The sequence below is a fragment of the Globicephala melas genome, chromosome 8 (assembly GCF_963455315.2).
Source record: "Globicephala melas chromosome 8, mGloMel1.2, whole genome shotgun sequence".
Classification (NCBI taxonomy): Eukaryota; Metazoa; Chordata; class Mammalia; order Artiodactyla; family Delphinidae; genus Globicephala; species Globicephala melas.
In genome coordinates, this window is record NC_083321.1 from 29409305 (window position 1) to 29432031 (window position 22727).

The 22727-nt window shown below is 35.1% G+C and overlaps 1 protein-coding gene across 6 annotated transcripts in view; it reads right to left on the reverse strand.

The window, feature by feature from the left end:
* The window catches only part of METTL15 (methyltransferase 15, mitochondrial 12S rRNA N4-cytidine), a 380086-nt gene that overhangs the window by 162492 nt on the left and 194867 nt on the right, over positions 1-22727 (reverse strand). For 3 of the 6 annotated variants that reach the window (XM_030864830.2, XM_060304422.1, XM_030864828.2), the window contains exon 6: positions 14881-17757. The exons of 2 other annotated variants lie outside the window; for them this stretch is intronic. In XM_030864830.2, the coding sequence (XP_030720690.1) occupies positions 17312-17757 (446 nt within the window). In that variant the 3' untranslated portion in view covers positions 14881-17311. Of the gene's footprint in view, positions 1-14880; positions 17758-22727 lie in introns of those variants that run through there. One more of the 6 variants, XM_060304423.1, reaches the window with a different exon arrangement.

The window sequence follows — 22727 nt, forward strand, 5'->3', positions numbered from 1 at the left end:
TTATGATTTGCTTTTAGCATGGTTCACTTTTGAATATGTTTGTAGACTGAAGGAAAGATACCAGTGGAGAATGGATTCAAGACTGAAGAGGGCAAGAAAATTGAACTAAGTCCTAGAGAAGACAGAAAGAAAAGGAGTCAGGATAAACTCTCTGATGAGAAACAGGAGTACAAAATGGAGATAAAGTAAGAGATTTATAAATTCTGAGACAAAGGTAAGTGGGTGGGAATTACATAGATCCAGTTCTAATAATATATGTTTCAGTGGTGCTGCAAGAGAAGATCATCAGCTCATTCTAAGTGTGAACTGTCTATTTACCTTTCATGTTATTTTCTCCTGAACACCTGCAATATACACACTTTATTGGTCCTTTAGTCTCTACGCATTGACTTTAGAGTGCAGAAATAGGAAACTTCTTAAATACTCCTTTAGAAATCTTCCATCTCATATATCATAAAATACTCATTTTCCCTCCTCAAAATGTATTTTGGAGAATCTTACTAAAAGGACCACTTAGGTTGGACACTTACTGATATGGAAGTGTAGGACAAATAACATTCTCTGACCTAAATGAATGTCAAATACCTTGAGCAACTGGTTCGTTTCTTCCCAGTTTGTTTTCTCATAAATGGAAACTCCACAAGGGCAATGACTGTGTGTTTTATAGGCCTTGTCAAGGTATAGCAACCACTGCGGGTGTTAAATAAATATCAAATAGGAATAAAATTCCCAAATAATAAACCGACCATAAACCCAATCAACTACTGTTAGTGATGCAGAGGCTGCACTTAAAACTACCAGGAAAAAAGTACATACCTCCTTAACCATGGTGTCCAGAAATGTGAGTTACATTGTGGTAATTATGACTTAAAGTTAACTCATAAATATTTACTGAGTATTTCCTATTTGATTCATAGTAACCTGATGAGAAAGTACCAATACTGTACTCATTTTGAAGTGAAATAAATGAGGATTCAGGATACTACAGAGCTATTCAGCTAATATATTCAAACCTGGAATTCAAGCTCGTTTTTCTGACTCCAAAGCCAATGGTTTTATTTACAACCTTGCCCTCAATTTAGCACTTATAAGAGTTGGATGATAATGCTTTTCCACGTGAAAGAATGAGGAATCATACCATTTGATTGTTTAACAATACAGATCCTCACCTTCTGCACGGCAGACAAGTATTACTGGCCAAACATAAAGATAGAGTTTAATGAACAGAAGCTATTACTCAAGAATCAGAAATGGAGCATGTCCTCTTGTTTGATTTCAGCTTTGTATTCTAACATCTGGGCAGTGATATATTTAATAGGGCATATGCTAATGGCAGAAAATCTGTCCTTAAATACCCTGTATTTAAGGTAAAGAATTGCCTAAGGAAATGTTACATTACCAGAAAGGCAAACTTCTACTTTGCATAACAGAGCATTACATTTTATTTCTTTACTTTGATGTCTAACAATCTTGGTAAATTATGTGAGAAGAGAGTGAGGTGGCCAAAACCTCTGTGAAGAATTATAAGGTCCACCTAAATGATAAGTATTATGAAATATCATCACTGCTCTTGCATTAATTAATTCTATTGAAGTTTTAATGCTTTTGAAAATTTAGGTTGTAACAAGACAAAAAAGAATTTACATTTAAACTATCTCTTAGTATTCCTGCAGATCACGCTGTGTGTTACCAAATATTAGTTGGGAATAGTAGCTATAAACAGATGAAATTTGAGAAAATAATATAAAAATAGTTATGCTTGTTATACAATATAGCTTATTTAGAATATCATGCTGAGTTTTACAAACCATACTTCATTCAACATTGAACATAGGGCATTGTGGTTCTGAGAAAAATTTATCTCTAATCAGGATTTCTGTCATTAAATTTATATTTGTCAAGAACCTCACAAAATTCCCTTTACATTTTAATACTTATCTCTTTCTATTATGGAATGTTGTTCAGACACAAAAAATCTATCAGAATACTGCAGCACTCAAAAAAGAAATGAAAAAAGAATGAAAAGAACTGAGGACAGTCTCAGAGACCTCTGGGACAATATTAAACACACCAACATTCGAATTACAGGGGTACCAGAAGAAGAAGAGAAAAAGAAAGGGACTGAGAAAATATTTGAAGAGATTATAGTTGAAAACTTCACTAATATGGGAAAGGAAATAGTTAATCAAGTCCAGGAAGCACAGAGAGTCCCATACAGGATAAATCCAAGGAGAAACACGCCAAGAAACATATTAATCAAACTATCAAAAATTAAATACAAAGAAAACATATTAAAAGCAGCAAGGGAAAAACAACAAATAACACACATGGGAATCCCCATAAGGTTAACAGCTGATCTTTCAGCAGAAACACTGCAAGCCAGAAAGGAGTGCCAGGAAATGTTTAAAGTGATGAAGGAGAAAAACCTACAACCAAGATTACTCCACCCAGCAAGGATCTCATTCAGATTTGATGGAGAAATTAAAACCTTACCAGACAAGCAAAAGCTGAGAGAGTTCAGCACCACCAAACCAGCTTTACAACAAATGCTAAAGGAACTTCTCTAGCCAAGAAACACAAGAGAAGGAAAAGACCTACAATAACAAACCCAAAACAATTAAGAAAATGGTAATAGGAACACACATATTGATAATTACCTTAAATTTAAATGGCTTAAATGCTCCCACCAAAAGACACAGACTGGCTGAACGGATACAAAAACAAGACCTGTAGATATGCTGTCTACAAGAGACCCACTTCAGACCTAGGGACACATACAGACTGAGTGTGAGGGGATGGAAAAAGATATTCCCTGCAAATGGAAATCAAAAGAAAGCTGGAGTAGCAATTCTCATATCAGACAAAACAGACTTTAACATAAAGGCTATTACAAGACACAAAGAGGACATTACATAATGATCAAGGGATCGATCCAAGAAGAAGATACAACAATTGTAAATATTTATGCACCCAACATAGGAGCACCTCAATATATAAGGCAAATACTAACAGCCATAAAAGGGGAAATTGTCAGTAACACAATCATAGTAGGGGACTTTAACACCCCACTTTCACCAATGGACAGATCATCCAAAATTATAATAAATAAGGAAACACAAGCTATAAATGATACATTAAACAAGATGGACTTAATAGATATTTATAGGACATTCTATCCAAAAACAACAGAATACACATTTTTCTCAAGTGCTCATGGAACATTCTCCAGGATAGATCATATCTTGGGTAACAAATCAAGCCTTGGTAAATTTAAGAAAATTGAAATGGCATCAAGTATCTTTTCCGACCATTACACTATGAGACTAGATATCAATTACAGGAAAAGATCTGTAAAAAATACAAACACATGGAGGCTAAACAATACACTACTCATTAAGCAAGTGATCACTGAAGAAATCAAAGTGGAAATCAAAAAATACCTAGAAACAAATGACAATGGAGACACGACAACACAAAGCCTATGGGATGCAGCAAAAGCAGTTCTAAGAGGGAAGTTTATAGCAATACAATCCTACCTTAAGAAACAGGGAACATCTCGAATAAACAACCTAACCTTGCACCTAAAGCAATTAGAGAAAGAATAAAAAACCCCAAAGTTAGCAGAAGGAAAGATATCATAAAAATCAGATCAGAAATAAATGAAAAAGAAATGAAGGAAATGATAGCAAAGATCAATAAAACTAAAAGCTTGTTCATTGAGAAGATAAACAAAATTGATAAACCATTAGCCAGACTCATCAAGAAAACAAGGGAGAAAACTCAAATCAACAGAACCAGAAGTGAAAAAGGAGAAATAACAACTGACACTGCATAAATACAAAGGATCATGAGAGATTACCACAATCAACTATATGTCAATAAAATGCACAACCTGGAAGAAATGGACAAATTCTTAGAAATGCACAACGTGCCAAGACTGAACCAGGAAGAAAAAGAAAATATGAACAGACCAGTCACAAGTAATGAAATTGAAACTGTGATTAAAAATCTTCCAACAAACAAAAGTCCAGGAACAGATGGCTTCACAGGCGAATTCTATCAAACATTTAGAGAAGAGCTAACACCTATCCTTCTCAAAATCTTCCAAAATATAGCAGAGGGAGGAACACTACAAAACTCATTCTACAAGGCCACCATCACCCTGATACCAAAACCAGACAAAGCTGTCACAAAGAAAGAAAACTACAGGCCAATATCACTGATGAACATAGATGCAAAAATCCTCAACAAAATACTAGTAAACAGAATCCAACAGCACATTAAAAGGACCATACACCATGATCAAGTGGGGTTTATTCCAGGAATGCAAGGACTCTTCAATATATGAAAATCAAGCAACGTGGTACACCATATTAACAAATTGAAGGAGAAAAAAATATGATCATCTCAATAGATGCAGAGAAAGCTTTTGACAAAATTCAACATGCATTTCTGAAAAAAACCCTGCAGAAAGTAGGCATAGAGGGAACTTTCCTCAACATAATAAAGGCCATATATGACAAACCCACAGCCAACACCATCCTCAATGGTGAAAAACTGAAACCATTTCCACTGAGATCAGGAAGAACATAAGGTTGCCCACTCTCACCACTATTTTTTTTTAATTTTATGTTTTAATTTTTTTTTTTTTTTTGCAGTACGTGGGCCTCTCACTGCTGTGGCCTCTCCCATTGTGGAGCACAGGCGCTGGACGCGCAGGCTCAGCAGCCATGGCTCATGGGCCCAGCCGCTCCATGGCACGTGGGATCCTCCCGGACCGCAGCACGAACACGTGTCCCCTGCATCAGCAGGCGGACTCCCAACCACTGCGCCACCAGGGAAGCCCTCTCACCACTATTACTCAACATAGTTTTGGAATTTTAGCCACAGTAATTAGAAAAGAAATAAAAGGAATCCAAATTGGAAAAGAAGAAGTAAAGCTGTCACTGTTCGCAGATGACATGATACTCTACATAGAGAATGCTAAAGATGCTACCAGAAAACTACTAGAACTAATCAATGAATTTGGTAAAGTAGCAAGATACAAAATTAATGCACAGAATTCTCTGGCATTTCTATACACTAATGATGAATAATCTGAAAGCGAAATTAAGAAAACACTCCCATTTACCATTGCAACAAAAAAGAATAAAATATCTAGGGATGAACCTATCTAAGGAGACAAAAGACCTGCATGCAGAAAATTATAAGACACTGCTGAAAGAAATTAAAGATGATACAAATAGATGGAGAGATATACCATGTTCTTGGATTCAAAGAATCAACATTGTGAAAATGAATCTATTATCCAAAGCAATCTACAGATTCAGTGCAATCCCTATCAAACTACCACTAGCATTTTTCACAGACCTAGAACAAAAAATTTCACAAAGACCCCGAATACCCAAAGCAATCCTGAGAACAAAAAATGGAGCTGGAGGAATCAGGCTCCCTGACTTCAGACTATACTACAAAGCTACAATAATCAAGACAGTACTGGCACAAAAACAGAAAGATAGATCAATGGACCAGGATAGAAAGCCCAGAGATAAACCCACGCACATATGGTCACTTTATCTTTAATAAAGGATGCAAGAATATGCAGTGGAGAAAAGACAGCCTCTTAAATAACTGGTGCTGGGAAAATTGGACAAGTACATATAAAAGTATGAAATTAGAACACTCCCTAACACCATACACAAAAATAAACTCAAAATGGATTAAAGACCTAAATGTAAGGCCAGACACTATCAAACTCTTAGATCTTAGAGGAAAACATAGGCAGAACACTCTATGATATACATCAAAGCAAGATCCTTTTCGACCCTTCTCCTAGAGAAATGGAAATAAAAACAAAAATAAACAAATGGGACCTAATGAAACTTAAAAGCTTTTGCACAGCAAAGGAAACAAGACCAAAAGACAACCCTCAGAGTGGGGGAAAATATTTGCAAATGAAGCAACTGATAAAGGATTAATCTCCAAGATTTACAAGCAGCTCATGCAGCTCAATATCAAAAAAAAAAAAACAAAAACAAAACCCAATCCAAAAATGGGCAGAAGACCTAAATAGACATTTCTGCAAAGAAGATATACAGATTGCCAACAAACACATGAAAGAATGCTCAACATCATTAATCATTAGAGAAATGCTAATAAAAACTACAATGAGATATCATCTCTCACCGGTCAGAATGGCCATCATCAAAAAATCTAGAAACAATAAATGCTGGAGAGGTTGTGGAGAAAAGGGAACACTCTTGCACTGTTGGTGGGAATGTAAATTGATACCGCCACTATGGAGAACAGTATGGAGGTTCCTTACAACACTAAAAATAGAACTACCATACAACCCAGCAATCCCAGTACTGTACGTATACCCTGAGAAAACCATAATTAAAAAGTCATGTACCAAAATGTTCATTGCAGTTCTATTTACAATAGCCAGGACATGGAAGCAACCTAAGTGTCTATCATCGGATGAATGGATAAAGAAGATGTGGCACATATATACGATGGAATATTACTCAGCCATAAAAAGACACGAAATTGAGATATTTTTAGTGAGGTGGATGGACCCAGAGTCTGTCATACAGAGTGAAGTAAGTCAGAAAGAGAAAAACAAATACTGTATGCTGACACATGGAATCTAAGAAAAAGAAAAAAAAGGTCTTGAAGAACCTACGGGTAAGATAGGAATAAAGACACAGACCTACTAGAGAATGGACCTGAGGATATGGGGAAGGGGAAGGGTAAGCTGTGACAAAGTGAGAGAGTGGCATGGACATATATACACTACCAAACGTAAAATATATAGCTAGTGGGAAGCAGCCGTATAGTACAGGGAGATCAGCTAGGTGGTTTGTGACCACCTAGAGGGGTGGGATAGGGAGGGTGGGAGGGAGGGAGACACAAGAGGGAAGAGATATGGGAAGTGTGTATGTGTATAGCTGATTCACTTTGTTACAGAGCACAAACTAACACACCATTGTAAAGCAATTATACTCCAATAAAGATGTTAAAAAAATAAATTAAAAAAATTAGATTTAAACTATCTCTTAGTATTCCTGCATATGACACTGTGTGTTACCAAATATTACTTGTGAATAGTAGCTATAAACAGATGAAATTTGAGAAAATAATATAAAAATAGTTATGGTTGTTATATAATCTAGCTTCTTTAGAATATCACGCTGAGTTTTACCAAGCATATTTCATTCAACATTGAATATATGGCATTGTGTTTCTGAGAAAAATTTATCTCCAATCAGGATTTCTGTCATTAAATTTATATTTGTCAAGAACCTCACAAAATTCCCTTCACATTTTAATACTTATCTCTTTCTATTATGGAATGTTGTTTAGACGCAAAAATACTATCAGAATACTGCAGCACTCAAGAAAACGCAATAGAAAAATACATTAAAATAAAAATTACAGATTTTAACCAGAAGCAATTTTTAGTTAATCCTTACCCATTACTAAGAATCTAACATGTAGTTCTTAGTTTGTGAGAGTACATGCTAATATTGCATAATATTTCTTTTTCTAGAGTAAATGTGAAATATAAATGAATGTCATCTCCAATGGCATAAGAAATTCACATGTAAAAAGAGAGAGGGAAAGGGAAGGAGTATAAAAAGAAGAAAAGAATTGAGAGAGGTGTTTTTGATTTCTTCCTAAATGGTCAGGCTTTAATCTATACTTATTGAATGAACATATCCAAGTATTTATCTTCTTTAACCAAATGAAAGTGCTGCTATAAATTCTGTATCTGTTGTACATTTTGAATTTTCCACTAAGAACTGTCTCACACTTTTTGAATAAGATTTCAAATGAAATTAAAAAAAATTCTACAGTATAAATACATTACTATCTCTGCTTCTCATTTAAAAACAGAAATTAGAATAAGGAATTTTATAAACCTCTGAAGATATGTAATACTCTGCAAACATTAAAGAAAATACGATTTTCAACAATTTGCAAGAGAATTTTAAGAGATTTTAGTTAATCTCAAAAACCTAGTTACAGAGATTGGTTCAAGATGGTGGAGTAGAAGGACGTGCTCTCACTCCCTCTTGCAGGAGCTCCGGAATCACAACTAACTGCTGAACAATCATCGACAAGAAGACACTAGAACTTACCAAAAAAGATACCCCACATCCAAAGACAAAGGACAAGCCACAATGAGATGGTAGGAGGGGTGCAATCACAATAAAATCAAATCCCATAACTGCTGGGTTGGTAACTCACAAACTGAAGAACACTTATACCACAGAAGTCCACCCACTGGATTTAAGGATCTGAGCCCCACGTCAGATTTCCTAACCTGGGGGTCTGGCAACGGGAGGAGGAATTCCTAGAGAATCAGACTTTGAAGGCTAGTGGGATTTGATTGCAGGACTTCGACAGGACTGGGGGACACAGACTCCACTTTGGAGAGCACACACAGTAGTGTGCTCATCAGGATCCAGGAGAAGGAGCAGTGACCCCATAGGAGACTGAACCAAACCTATCAGCTAGTGTTGGAGGGTCTCCTGCAGAGGCTGGGGGTGGCTGTGTCTCACCGTGAGAACAAGGACACTGGCAGCAGAAGTTTGGGGAAGTATTCCTTGGTGTGAGCCCTCCCAGAGTCTGTCAATAGCCCCACCAAAGAGCCCGGGTAGGCTCCAGTGTTGGATCGCCTCAGGCCAAACAACCAACAGGGAAGGAACACAGCCCCATCCATTAGCAGACAAGTGGATTAAAGTTTTACTGAGTTCTGCCCACAAGAGCAACAGTCAGCTCTACCCACCACCAGTCCCTCCCATCAGGAAACTTGCACAAGCCTCTTAGATAGCCTCATCCACCAGAGGGCAGACAGCAGAAGCAAGAAGAACTATAATCCTGCAGCCTGTGAAACAAAAACCACATTCACAGAAAGATAGACAAGATGAAAAGGCAGAGGGATATGTACCAGATGAAGGAAAGAGATAAAACCTTAGAAAAACAATTAAATGAAGTGGAGATAGGCAACCTTCCAGAAAAGGAATTCAGAATAATGATAGTGAAGATGATCCAGGACCTCGGAAAAAAGAATGGAAGCAAAGATTGAGAAGATGCAAGAAATGTTTAACAAAGACCTAGAAGAACTAAAGAACAAACAAACAGAGATGAACACTACAATAACTGAAATGAAAAATACACTAGAAGGAATAAATAGCAGACTAACTGAGGCAGAAGAATGGATAAGTGACCTGGAAGACAGAATGGTGGAATTCATTGCTGCAGAACAGAATAAAGAAAAAAGAATGAAAAGAAAGGAAGACAGCCAAAGAGACCTCTGGGACAACATTAAACACAATAACATTCACATTATAGGGGTCCCAGAAGGAGAAGAGAGAGGGAAATGACCAGAGAAAATATTTGAAGAGATTATAGTCGAAAACTTCCCTAAAATGGGAAAGGAAATAGCCACCCAAGTCCAGGAAGCACATAGAGTCCCATACAGGATAAACCCAAGGAGAAACACACCAAGACACATTGTAATCAAACTGGCAAAAATTAAAGAAATAGAAAAATTATTGAAAGCAGCAACGGAAAAACGACAAATAACATACAAGGGAACTCCCATAAGTTTAACACCTGATTTCTCAGCAGAAACTCTACAAGCCAGAAGGGAGTGGCATGACATAATTAAAGTGATGAAAGGGAAGAACCTGCAACCAAGATTACTCAACCCAGCAAGGATCTCAATCAGATTGGATGGAGAACTCAAAAGCTTTACAGACAAGCAAAAGCTAAGAGAATTCAGCACCACCAAACCAGCTCTACAAAAAATGCTAAAGGAACTTCTCTAAGTGGGAAATACAAGAGGAGAAAAGGACCTACAAAACAAACCCAAAACTTTTAAGAAATGGTAAGAGGAACATACATGTCGATAATTACCTTAAACGTGAATGGATTAAATGCTCCAACCAAAAGACACAGGCTTGCTGAGTGGATACAAAAACAAGACCCATTCATATGCTGTCTACAAGAGACCAACTTCAGACCTAGGGACACATACAGACTGAAAGTGAGGGGATGGAAAAAGATATTCCATGCAAATGGAAATCAAAAGAAAGTTGGAGTAGCAATATTCATATCACATAAAATATACTTTAAAATAAAGAATATTACAAGAGACAAGGAGGGACACTACATAATGATCAAGGGATCAATTGCAAAAGAAGATGTAACAATTATAAATACATCTGAACCCAACATAGGAGCACCTCAATATATAAGGCAAATGCTAACAACCATAAAAGGGGAAATCGACAGTAGCACAGTCATAGTAGGGGACTTTAACACCCAACTTTCACCAATGGACAGATCATCCAAAATGAAAATAAATAAGGAAACACAAGCTTTAAATGACACAACAGACCAGAGAGACTTAACTAATATAGTACATTCCATCCAAAAACAGCTGATTACACTTTCTTCTCAAGTGCGCACAAAAAATTCTCCAGGATAAATCACATCTTGGGTCACAAATCAAGCCTCAGTAAATTTAAGAAAACTGAAATCATATTAAGCATCTTTTCTGACCACAACACTATGAGATTATCAATTATAGGGAAAAAATGTAACAAACACAAACACATGGAGGCTAAACAATACATTACTAAATAACCAAGAGATCACTGAAGAAATCAAAATGGAAATCAAAAAAATATCTAGAGCCAAATGACAATGAAAACACGATGATCCAAAACCTATGGGACACAGAAAAACAGTTCTAAGACAGAATTTTACAGCAATACAAGCCTACCTCAAGAAACAAGAAAAATCTCAAATAAACAATCTAACCTTACACTTAAAGGAAGTAGAGAAAGAAGAACAAAGAAAACCCAAAGTTAGCACAAGGAAAGAAATCATAAAGATCAGAGCAGAAATAAATGAAATAGAAACAAAGAAAACAAATAGCAAAGATCAATAAAGCTAAAAGTTGGTTCTTTGAGAAGATAAACAAATTGATAAACCATTAGCCAGACTCATCAAGAAAAAGAGGGAGAGGACTCAAATCAATACAATAGAAATGAAGTAGGAGAAGTTACAACAGACACTGCAGAAATACAAAGCATCCTAAGAGACTACTACAAGCAACTCTATGCCAATAAAATGGACAACCTGGAAGAAATGGACAAATTCTTAAAAGGTATAACCTTCCAAGACTGAACCAGGAAGAAATAGAAAATATGAACAGACCAATCACAAGTAATGAAATTGAAACTGTGATTAAAAATCTTCCAACAAACAAAAATACAGGACCAGATGGATTCACAGGTGAATTCTATCAAACATTTAGAGAACAGCTAACATCCATTCTTCTCAAACTCTTCCAAAAAATTGCAGAGGAAGGAACACTCCCAAACTTATTCTATGAGGCCACCAACACCCTCATACCAAAACCAGACAAAGATACTACAAAAAAAGAAAATTACATAGCAATACCACTGATGAATATAGATGCAAAAATCCTCAACAAAATACTAGCAAACAGAATCCAACAACACATTAAAAGGATCATACACCATGATCAAGTGGGATTTATCCCAGGGATGCAAGGATTCTTCAATATAAGCAAATCAATCAATGTGATACACCATAGTAACAAACTGAAGAATAAAAACCGTATGATCTTCTCAATAGATGCAGAAAAGGCTTTTGACAAAATTCAACATGCATTTATGATAAAAACTCTCCAGAAAGTGGGCATAGAGGGAACCTACCTCAATATAATAAAGGCCATATATGACAAGCCCACAGCAAACGTCACTCTGAATGGTGAAAAACTGAAAGCATTTCCTCTAAGATCAGGAGCAAGACAAGGATGTTCACTCTCACCACTATTATTCTACATAGTTTTGGAAGCCCTAGCCACGGCAATCAGAGAAGAAAAAGAAATAAAAGGAATATAATTTGGAAAAGAAGAAGTAAAACTGTTACTGTTTGCAGATGACATGATACTATACATAGGGACTCCTAAAGATGTCACCAGAAAAGTATTAGAGATAATCAATGAATTTGATAAAGTTGCAGGATACAAAATTAATGCACAGAAATCTCTTGCCTTCCTATACATTAATGATGAAAAATCTGAAACAGAAATTCAGGGAACACTCCCATTTACCACTGCAACAAAAAGAATAAAATACCGAGGAATAAACCCACCTAAGGAGACAAAAGACCTGCATGCAGAAAACTATAATACACTGATGAAAGAAATTAAAGATGATATAAACAGATGGAGAGATGTACCATGTTCTTGGATTGGAAGAATCAATACTGTGAAAATGACTATACTACCCAGAGCAATCTACAGACTCAATGCAACCCCTATCAAATTACCAATGGCATTTTTTACAGAACTAGAACAAAAAAATCTTAAAATTTGTATGGAGACACAAAAGCAGTATAGCTTTTGTGGAGCTTTTGTATATATAGCCAAAGACTGCCAAAGCAGTCTTGCGAGAAAAAAATGGAGCTGGAGAAATCAGACTCCCTGACTTCAGACGATACGAGAAAGCTATAGCAATCAAGACAATATGATACTGGCACAAAAAGAGAAACATAGATCAACGGAACAGGATAGAAAGCCCAGAGATAAACCCACGCACCCATGGCCAACTAATCTGTGACAAAGGAGGCAAGGATATACAATGGAGAAAAGACAGTCTCTTCAATAAGTGGTGCTGGGAAAACTGGACAGCTACATGTAAAAGAATGAAATTAGAACATTCCCTAACACCATACACAAAAATAAACTCAAAATGGATTAAAGACCTAGATGTAAGGCCAGAACCTATCAAACTCTTAGAGGAAAACAGGCAGAACGCTCTGTGACATAAATCACAGCAAGATCCTTTTTGACCCACCTCCTAGAGAAATGGAAATAAAACCAAAAATAAACAAATGAGACCTAATGAAACTTAATAGATTTTGCAAAGCAAAGGAAAATACAAACAATACGAAAAGAGAACCCTCAGAATGGGAGAAAATATTGCAAATGAATCAATGGACAAAGGATTAATCTCCATAGTATATAAACAGCTCATGCAGCTCAATATTAAAAAAACAAACAAACCAATACAAAAATGGGCAGAACACCTAAATAGACATTTCTCCAAAGAAGACATACAGATGGCCAAGAAGCACATGAAAAGCTGCTCAACATCACTAATTATCAGAGAAATACAAATCAAAACTACAATGAGGTATCACCTCACAGCAGTTAGAATGTACATCATCAGAAAATCTACAAACAATAAATGCTGGAGAGGGTGTGGAGAAAAGGGATCCCCCTTGGACTGTTGGTGGGAATGTAAATTGATACAGTCACTATGGAGAACAGTATGGAGGTTCCTTAAAAAAGTAAAATAGAATTACCATATGACACAGCAATCCCACTATTGGGCTTATACCCAGAGGAAACCGTAATTCAAAAAGACACATGCACCTCAATGTTCATTGCAGCACTATTTACAGTAGCCAGGGCATGGAAGCAACCTAAATGCCCATCGAGAGACAAATGGATAAAGGAGATGTGGTAAATATATACAATGGAATATTACTCAGCCATAAAAAGGAACAAAATTGGGTCATTTGTAGAGATGTGAATGGACCTACAGACTGTCATATAGAGTAAGTCAGAAAGAGAAAAATAAATATCGTATGTTAACACATATATGTGGAACCTAGAAAAACGGTACAGATGAACTGGTTTGCAGGGCAGAAATTGAGACACAGATGTAGAGAACAAACGTATGGACACCAAGTGGGGAAATCGGCAGGGGTGGTGGTGGTGGTGATGGTGGTGTGATGAACTGAGAGATTGGGATTGACATATGTACACTAATATGTATACAATGGATAACTAATAAGACCCTGCTGTATAAAAAAATAACATTCAATAATTCAAAAAAAACCCTTAGACATACTGTATTCTTTTTTTTTTTTTTAGCGGTACGCGGGCCTCTCACTGTTGTGGCCTCTCCCGTTGTGGAGCACAGGCTCCGGACATGCAGGCTCAGTGGCCATGGCTCACGGGCCCAGCCGCTCTGCGGCATGTGGGATCTTCCAGGCCCGGGGCACGAACCCGTGTCCCCTGCATTGGCAGGCGGACTCTCAACCACTGTGCCACCAGGGAAGCCCTGTATTCTCTTATAAACTATTGGTTGTAACATAATAAATAGTTCAATATAAATGAAGTTAAGCACAAACCATATATGACATATTACATGAAATAGAAAAAAAAATAGATATCACATATTACATGAAATAGAAAAAAATATATAGATACGCTATAGCCCAAAAATTACCCCCAAAAAGTTACCCTAGAAATTTCAAAAAGATTACATAACTAACATATAATTGTTAAAATGAAATGAATATACAAAATAGGGATATCAATTAAAAATTGTGTGCAGTTATTAAATTTCATTTCTTAATAAGCAATGAACTAAAACCTGTTAACTGATGTCCTACACAATGGGATGGATGTTATATTAAAATGATTGGTAGAGAGCAGTCAATACAAAGATTCTGAGATGTAAAACAACTGTTTGTTTTATATAGCTTATATTTTATTGGAAAAGTAATGTACTTTTCCAATAAAATGTACTAAAATGTATTCATTTCAATAATCTGTTTTATTTTCTATATGTATTGTATGAATTTCCCTAAACCATTCTCCAGAGTTAACAATTTGAAACTCATTCATGTATTTTATTATGCATCCTACAACTAAAACTAAGAGTCAAGTAAGAATGATTGTGGCAAACAGCCTAATTACAGAAAAGAAGCTAATATATTTTTACACTACAACATTTTGAAACCAATTTTGTGTTTATTGAAGCACGATTTTTTCTTCATGAATATTTTTCAAGATTTTTTTTTTGGGTCAGAGTATTAGTTCCTTAGGGCTGCCGTAATAAATTACCACAGATTGGCTGGCATAAAATAGCAGAAATTTATTCTGTCACTGTTCTGGAGCCTGGAAGTCTGAAACCAAGGTGTCAGCAGAGTTATTAGTTCCTACTAAAGTCTATGAGGGAGAATCTATTCCATGCTTCTCTCCTAGCTTCTTATGGTTGCCAGCAATTCTTGGTGTCCCTTGGCTTGTAGATGTATCACTTCAATTTCTGCCTCTACCTTCATGTGGCATTCTTCCCTGTGTCTCTCTCTTCTCCTCTTCTTATAATGACACAGACATATTGGATTAAGGGCCTTCCCTGCTCCAGTATGACCTCCTCTTAACTACTTACATCTGCAATAGCCATATTTCCACATAAGGTCACATTATGAGGTTTTGCAAAGGACATGAAGTTTGTAAGGATGCCATCCAACCCAGGGCAGTCAATTTCCATTTAACATTAATGAAAAGATTCCTGTATTATATAGCATCCAAAAATGATTGATGAAATAGGTGAATCATTGTTGAATATTAGATGCGATCTTTTATATTCTGATCAGATACTCAGATGGGCACTTACCTTTGGGAATCATTCTCATTCACAAATATGACGTACATACAAAGAGGAACTTAAATTCTTCAGGAAGGACTGAGGAGATTAAGCTAGGTACTTTCATTTGTTTCTAATTTGAGCATACTGTTTCCTAGAATATTTTCTAGTTCTGATTTCACTGCAGAATTGTTCGGATCTGAATAAAGTCTGTAAATTACAAGTGGTAAACAAACTTGGGAAATAAAGCTAAATATTACAGAGGTAGATAAAGTAAGTCTGAGGTAAATTCAAGTATTTAATTCTTATCTTTTGCCCATATAGTTATGTTGATATTTTATTCATTGGATTCACCAACTTAGAGTTTGTAATCATAATTGAGAAGATGAATTTTTCCTGTATTTGAATAAATAGTTTACTGAGCAAATTAATAGTATAAATATGACTTCAAGGGAAACTACTTAAGAAAACAATCATTTACATGCACCTTTAATGAACATGCCCATGTACCCTTTTACTAATTATCACTTATTCATCCTTCAAGTCACAAATCAAGCACCATGTTGTCAGACCTGGTTTCCTTCAGTAGATGAAATCCCTACTAGATGTACTTATGGTACCTTGTACTACTTCTTTATAGCCCTTACCGCTTTGTCAATTTTATACTAATATTTATGATCATTTAACTACCATTGCTCTTCTTGGCTAGATTATAAACTCCACAGGACTAATACTATGGGCTATGTGTATTTTACTCGCCTTTGTTTCTTTGCCTAGTTCAGTACTTGCTGCATAACTGAATAAATTAGAAGTGCATATTAATGTATAAAAAGTTATGTGAATACTGAATCAATTTCATTAATTTGTTAAAGAATCCTCTGCCACGTGAACTTCACCTGAATAAACATTTTACAATTACAATTACTATTTGTAAATAAAATCATTGATTTTAGTATCTGGAAGAGATAACATACTTTTCCATTTCAAATAGACTTTGAATATTTTGAATAGCCCAATTTAAAATTGCAGGATTCAAATGATGACAGATTTTTATTTATCAAAAGCATTCTGGGCTATTATTAAAATAAACACAATTGACTTTAAATATAAGTTTTGTGAAACACTCTCTGTGAGAGCTATTAGAGCAATTCTACATTTTTAGTTTCTAATATATGAAAACATGGCATATATCATACTGAAAAGTCCCTTTAAAACAATGAACACTGTAATTTCAGTAATGAAATTTATCAGTATAATGCACTTTTAAAATAATACTTGAATACTTTAAATTTTCACAGTACCTATATTTGAGAAAGCTATAGTAGTAATTATTCCCAAGTAGGAAAATTAAAATTCATTTTATGATCATTATTAATTATTTGAGTTATAGACAGTCTGTTGCAAATCTGAATATCTAAATTCAGAATTTGGGCATGCAGATATAATTATAATCTCTCTTTTGACAGCTTGAATTTACATAGTTAAGTAAATACACATATTCTCTTCTTCTTCTTCTTCTTCTTCTTTTTAAAAAAAATTCCCGGTTAGAGAAAGGACTGCATTTCAAAAGTCAAATATAATGCTAAGATAAACAATTTTTCCAGTTTTGAGACACTGCTGCATCTTGAATTGAGCTATCTGTGTCATGCTAATATTTCCTACATTTTCTTTTTGAGAAAAAAATGCTAAATACCCCCTATTTCCACACATATATAGTACATATCTCTATATATCCCCCATTTTCTTATATTAGGCTGTTCAGGAATATTACACGAGAAACTGTGAGGAAGAACTTGAAGAATCAGATGATGATAACTTTCTCATAATTTGATAGCTGCTCTAAGCTTGGCTGAGCGTCCTCTGGGGTTATTTTGTACATCTTGATCTTCCGGAGTAAGTACCTTCTTATGCATTACTTTCCACATTAAAGGGGCCCTTCCTATAGAGACTCCTTCCGTGTTTTCATGATCTGAACCCAACTGTGATTTTTGTATCACCTTCTGTCTAGCACTTAGGTTAAACCTTTGTGTCATGCTTATCCCAAGCAGGAATCGTTTGATGATGCGATCCTCCAGTGAATGGAAGGAGAGGGCAACCAGGCGACCACCAGGTCTCAGAAACTTCTGAGCTGTCTTCAGTCCTGTGTAAAGTTCATTGAGTTCATTGTTCACAAATATGCGAAAAGCTTGGAAAGTCTTGGTAGCGATATGGGTAGATCGTTGTAGCAAGTCTTTTCGTGCATAAGTAGCAGATGGAGGAAATGCACCTACAAACAGATTTTGTAAAAACAGGAAAAGAGGACAAATAGGTAACATTAATATTTTCCACTGTAAATTTACTGGGTTGTGTTGTGTGTATATTTAAGGAACTAAGTTTCCTTAGAAAACTGTGTCATTTCATCCCTACTTCTCCATTTTATTTCCGAGCCTTCCATCAAAGTTTAAAACTATTCTGTCAGAAACATATTTCAGAACTCTTAAGGGTAAATGGAGTCAAACAAGAGCAGAGAAAGAGAAAAGGGTGAACAAATATTTGAATAAATAATAATGAAAACCTTCCTAACTTTGATGAAAAATATTAACTCTCAGCTACAAAAAATTCAATGGACCTCAAATAGAATAAACAAAGAAAACTGCACCTAGATGCATCATGATCAAACTACTACAAGCTGAAGATAATAAGAAAAATCTTGAATATAACACAGAAAAACAATATATTACATAGGAGAACAAAAATATGATTAACAGCTAATATCTCATTAGGATAATGGAGTCTATAAGATACTGGAATAACATTCAAATTGTTGAGGAAAAAAACCCTGTCTTCCAAGAAAGCTATTTTTAAAACCATTCTTCAGAATTAAAGGTTCAAAGACATTTTCAAATAAATTTAAAAATGAGAAAATTCATTGCTAACAGCTCTAAATTTAAGAAATGCAAAAGGAAATACTTCAGGCTGAAATAAAATAACATCAGGTGATAACTTGGATAGAGAGAGGGTAATGAAAATATGAGTGATATGACATGAAGATAAGAAATAATTCTCTTAATTTCTTAAAAGACAGGACTGTCTTTCTGTCATTCTTAATTTCTTTAAAAGGCAAGACTCTAAGTAAAATTATAATATAACATTCTTGGTTTTATAATATAGATATGTATTGCATATGACAGCAACAGCACAAAGGATGAGAGTGTGTAAATGAAACTACACTAGTACAAGGTTCCTATATTTTACTGGAAGTTAAAGTTGCATATTGTGGTCCCTAGAGCAATAACAAAAAATAATGCAAAGAAATAAAGCTAATAAGTGAATAAAATAATAATAAAATTAATCCACAAAATATTGTTTAACACAAAAGAAGGCAGAAGAACAGGAAAATAAAAATGAGACAAAGAGAAGACAAATAGCAAAATGGCAGACAATAAATCCAAATATAAAAATAATCACATTAAATGTAAGGGTACTAAACACTCCAATAAAAACGTAGAGACTGACTGAAAACTAGGAAGACCTAATTATACATTGTCTACAGAAATGCACATTAAATATAAAAACACAAATAAAAGTAAGCAAGAGGCTGTGAAAAAGTATACCATGTAGAGATTAAGCAAAAAAAAAAAAAAAAAACCCAGAGAGTATACTACCATTAGACAAAATAAACTTTTAAAAAGAAGAATTGCTAGACCCCAAAATAAACATTTACTATTGAGAGAAATGATTAAGACAGCAGTAAGATACAATTACAAATGCATATGCACCAAATAACATAGTTCCAAAAATTTACATGCTTCAGAAAAATGACCCACATTTATATAGGCAATTATGTTTTGATCAAAATGTCAAGTTAATTCAACGGAGAAAGAACAGATTTTCAATGAAAGTGATTATTTGTACAAAATAAAATGAACTTCAACCCTTACTCCACACCATACACAAAAATTAATTCAAAATGGATCATGGACCTAAGAGTAAACACTAAAACCATAAAATATATATCTCACAAACCTCTCTTATTCAGCACATATAAGGGAATCTCACAATTTAATAACAGTTCACATTTAGTAATCTGTAGCTCTGGTAGTAAAGTACATTAAGACACATCTGATTAATCTTCTTAAGAAACTGGATCAGAGGAGGGGAGAAATAATATTTTACCTGTACCACAGAGCTGAGAACTCGGCAGCCTGATGTTAACCAAATCAGTGTTATGGTTCACTCTTCCCCTACAAAATCTACTTTGCTGAAAGGCTAGAAAACGTTAGACATTAGGGAATTTATCTTCCAACAACAAGGTCTCTCAGAAACAAAATGCCAAAGTCAAAGCTGAGGAGGGAGGTCAACTTCTTTCCCTTTGCTATTCAATTTCTCCATTTTCCAGGAAAGAGTTTTGGTCACTGGGCAATGTATTTCGAAACATTCTAAGGATCTGAACAAACATGCAACTATTCACAATTTAGAGCTTGGATTTAGAGAACGCTTCAAGAAGGTTGCATTCCTGAAGTCCTTATGTGATTCAAACCTTGCCTAATTCAATGCTAATTTTTTCAAAGGAGAAATGTAATATAAAATACATTTTAATGTATATGGCTTTTAATGTAAAATAGAAGGTAAACATTCATGGAGCATATGGATCAACAAATACTGTAGAATATTTTTGCTTCAAGGCTTAAAAAATTGTTTTTCTTATCATCTCTAATATTTTGTAGAAATTAAAACCATGGCTCAACATGGTAACTGCTTAGTTTTCTTTGCATTTTATCACATTTCAAAGATATATATTTGAGGATGTGGTTTTTAACATAGCACCCTGAATTAGCCATGCCTGGATATGTGTTAACTAAATTGATGAAATGATAGAAAAGCAGAGAGCTTAATTAACACTTCCTTGATATTATCTTTAAATGTTTTTTAAAGCTAATACAAATAGGAAATGTTAAAATAACAAAGTAATGTCTGAAATCCCCATAGAAATTCTAATATAAACAAGAGCATTGGTTCATTTGACATGACAAAATATGGTAGGCATTTCTGTTTACCAGCTAAAATGGCACCTTCCTCTGCTATAATTATAGTTTATAATTCATTCAGCCAGCTAGTTATGAAACTATGAGATTCCTGACTGATTTTTTTAATTGAGGAAATCTGTTTTTATTTCAAAGTATTCACATAAAGTGAGACTTTATTAACATTTTATATTATGCAATGTCAAGTTTATATAATTCATGTTCACATTAAGTACATCCACTCTATGAATCTGGAGCTCACAAATTAACACCACTGTGACCAGATAAGCTTGTCTTTATAAGGTCTAATTAGGCCTTGTCAATATCATATCATGGAGAAAGAAAATAAGAGCTTTTGTTTATATTTAGGAATGGATGATCCTGAAGATAATAGGATAACTACATTCCATGAAGCTTTCCTTCTGGGGCTTTCTTACTTTTGTTTAGGGAATTCTAATATGGACTATGTCCACTGGATTTCTTGGGAAGGATTTCTAGGTGTGGTTCTGTCAGCCTCCTCAAGTTCCATTTTTAGAGAGATGACAAGGGACTGCAATGGGCAACGTGCTTCGCGCAGCTTTTTGGTGCTGCTCTGGGGATGAAAGGCACATATCCTCCCTTCCTTTTTACTGGCACTTTTGTGTCTGTAATTTATGGGAAGAGAGGTTGACAATGCAGATTGTGTAAAATGAAATAAAGAAACAAAAGTATATAAAATAGCATATGGCAATGAAAATTAAAGTAGTAAGAACAAAACATCAACTGGCATTGTTACAAACAGACAAGAATATAAGGAAAGACAATACTGCTATCAAGAATTAAGCAAGATTCTTTGTCTAAATTGGAAACTTTAAAGACAATCAGTAAATGTCCTGTGCCTCTGAGGTAGCAAAAAAGGGTTTCCTTGTGAAAGTCACTGGTCAGAGAGCAACTCTGCCACAGAGTTCTTAGGTATGCATAGACTAGGTAGGAACATTTGCCTACAGGTCATCTGGAAAAAAGATTCAAAAACTATACCAGAACCAATGCCTACCTATGAGCTGGAATCTGATTTAGGCCATAGGAAGAAAAATATTAGTGATACATGCTCCCTGACTCTGAGTAGCTGGCTGTTTTGCAATCCTTCACTGCTTTCTCATCTCCCACATCCTGTTATCAGAAATAGAAACTGGTCTCTCTGTTTTTCCATTTCCTGAGCTTAACCACAAAGTCTTGTATGGCTAATTCATTTGATTAAGGCAGAGAGCAGGTAAGACAAAATATGGACTCAATCACAGTTTGGGTCATTTGGTTTGGTACTGAGAGAAAATCTCCTTTTTCTGGTTTATAGTCCATCAACAGATTTACTTCACACCAGGCCAATGTATATTAGTTCTAAGTGGGAAGAGGTGTGCTTAACTCTTCACATAGCACTTATCACACTACTGTGATTACTAGTTTGCTTGCCTGTCTCACCCTACTCCAAGCCATCATCATCTTTTCCACACAGTCATCAGACAGATCTTTTGTGTACAAAAATTGGATGTCATTCCACGGTTCAAAACCTCTAGTACCTTCCTATCACATGAAATAGGAACTGAAGTTCTTCTTACCTTGGCCAAATGTCCCTATGTTATATACAATTTCTGCTTCTCACCACCCCCATTTCTCTGAACTCATCTCCTGATCTTGAGCTCTGTAATCTTAACTAATTCATGGCGTGTTCATCCTGGGTCCTTTGACCTGTACCAAGAATATCTATCTGCCTATATATACCTGGATGGGTTACTCCTTACCTCACTCAGGTCTCTTCTCAAACACTGCAGAATTAGAAAAGAAAAATAGCACCCTGTCACTGGAGTCCCCTTACATGGTTTTATTATTTTTTTTCATAATACCTTATCAGGGATAATATTTATTTGTTTACCATCTGTCTTCCTCCACTAGAATATACACTCAGTGAAAACAGAGACTTTGTTAACTGCTATAAATCTTTTACAGCAAGAAGAGTTAGTAGATTGAAAGAATGATTGTATTTGTACTTTAAAGTTATAAACATAGTCATTGCTAAAACAACAAAAATAAAAGCAAAAAGATATATTATCTGTAGTATATGCAGTAAAATGTTAATGTCACTTCTCCTTAAATTCCACCCTAAGAGGCAATCAAGAGGTATACTTTCTAACTTTTTTCTTAATAGATATGTATGACACTTGTATATAAATGTATGTACATGCATACATATATATATTTG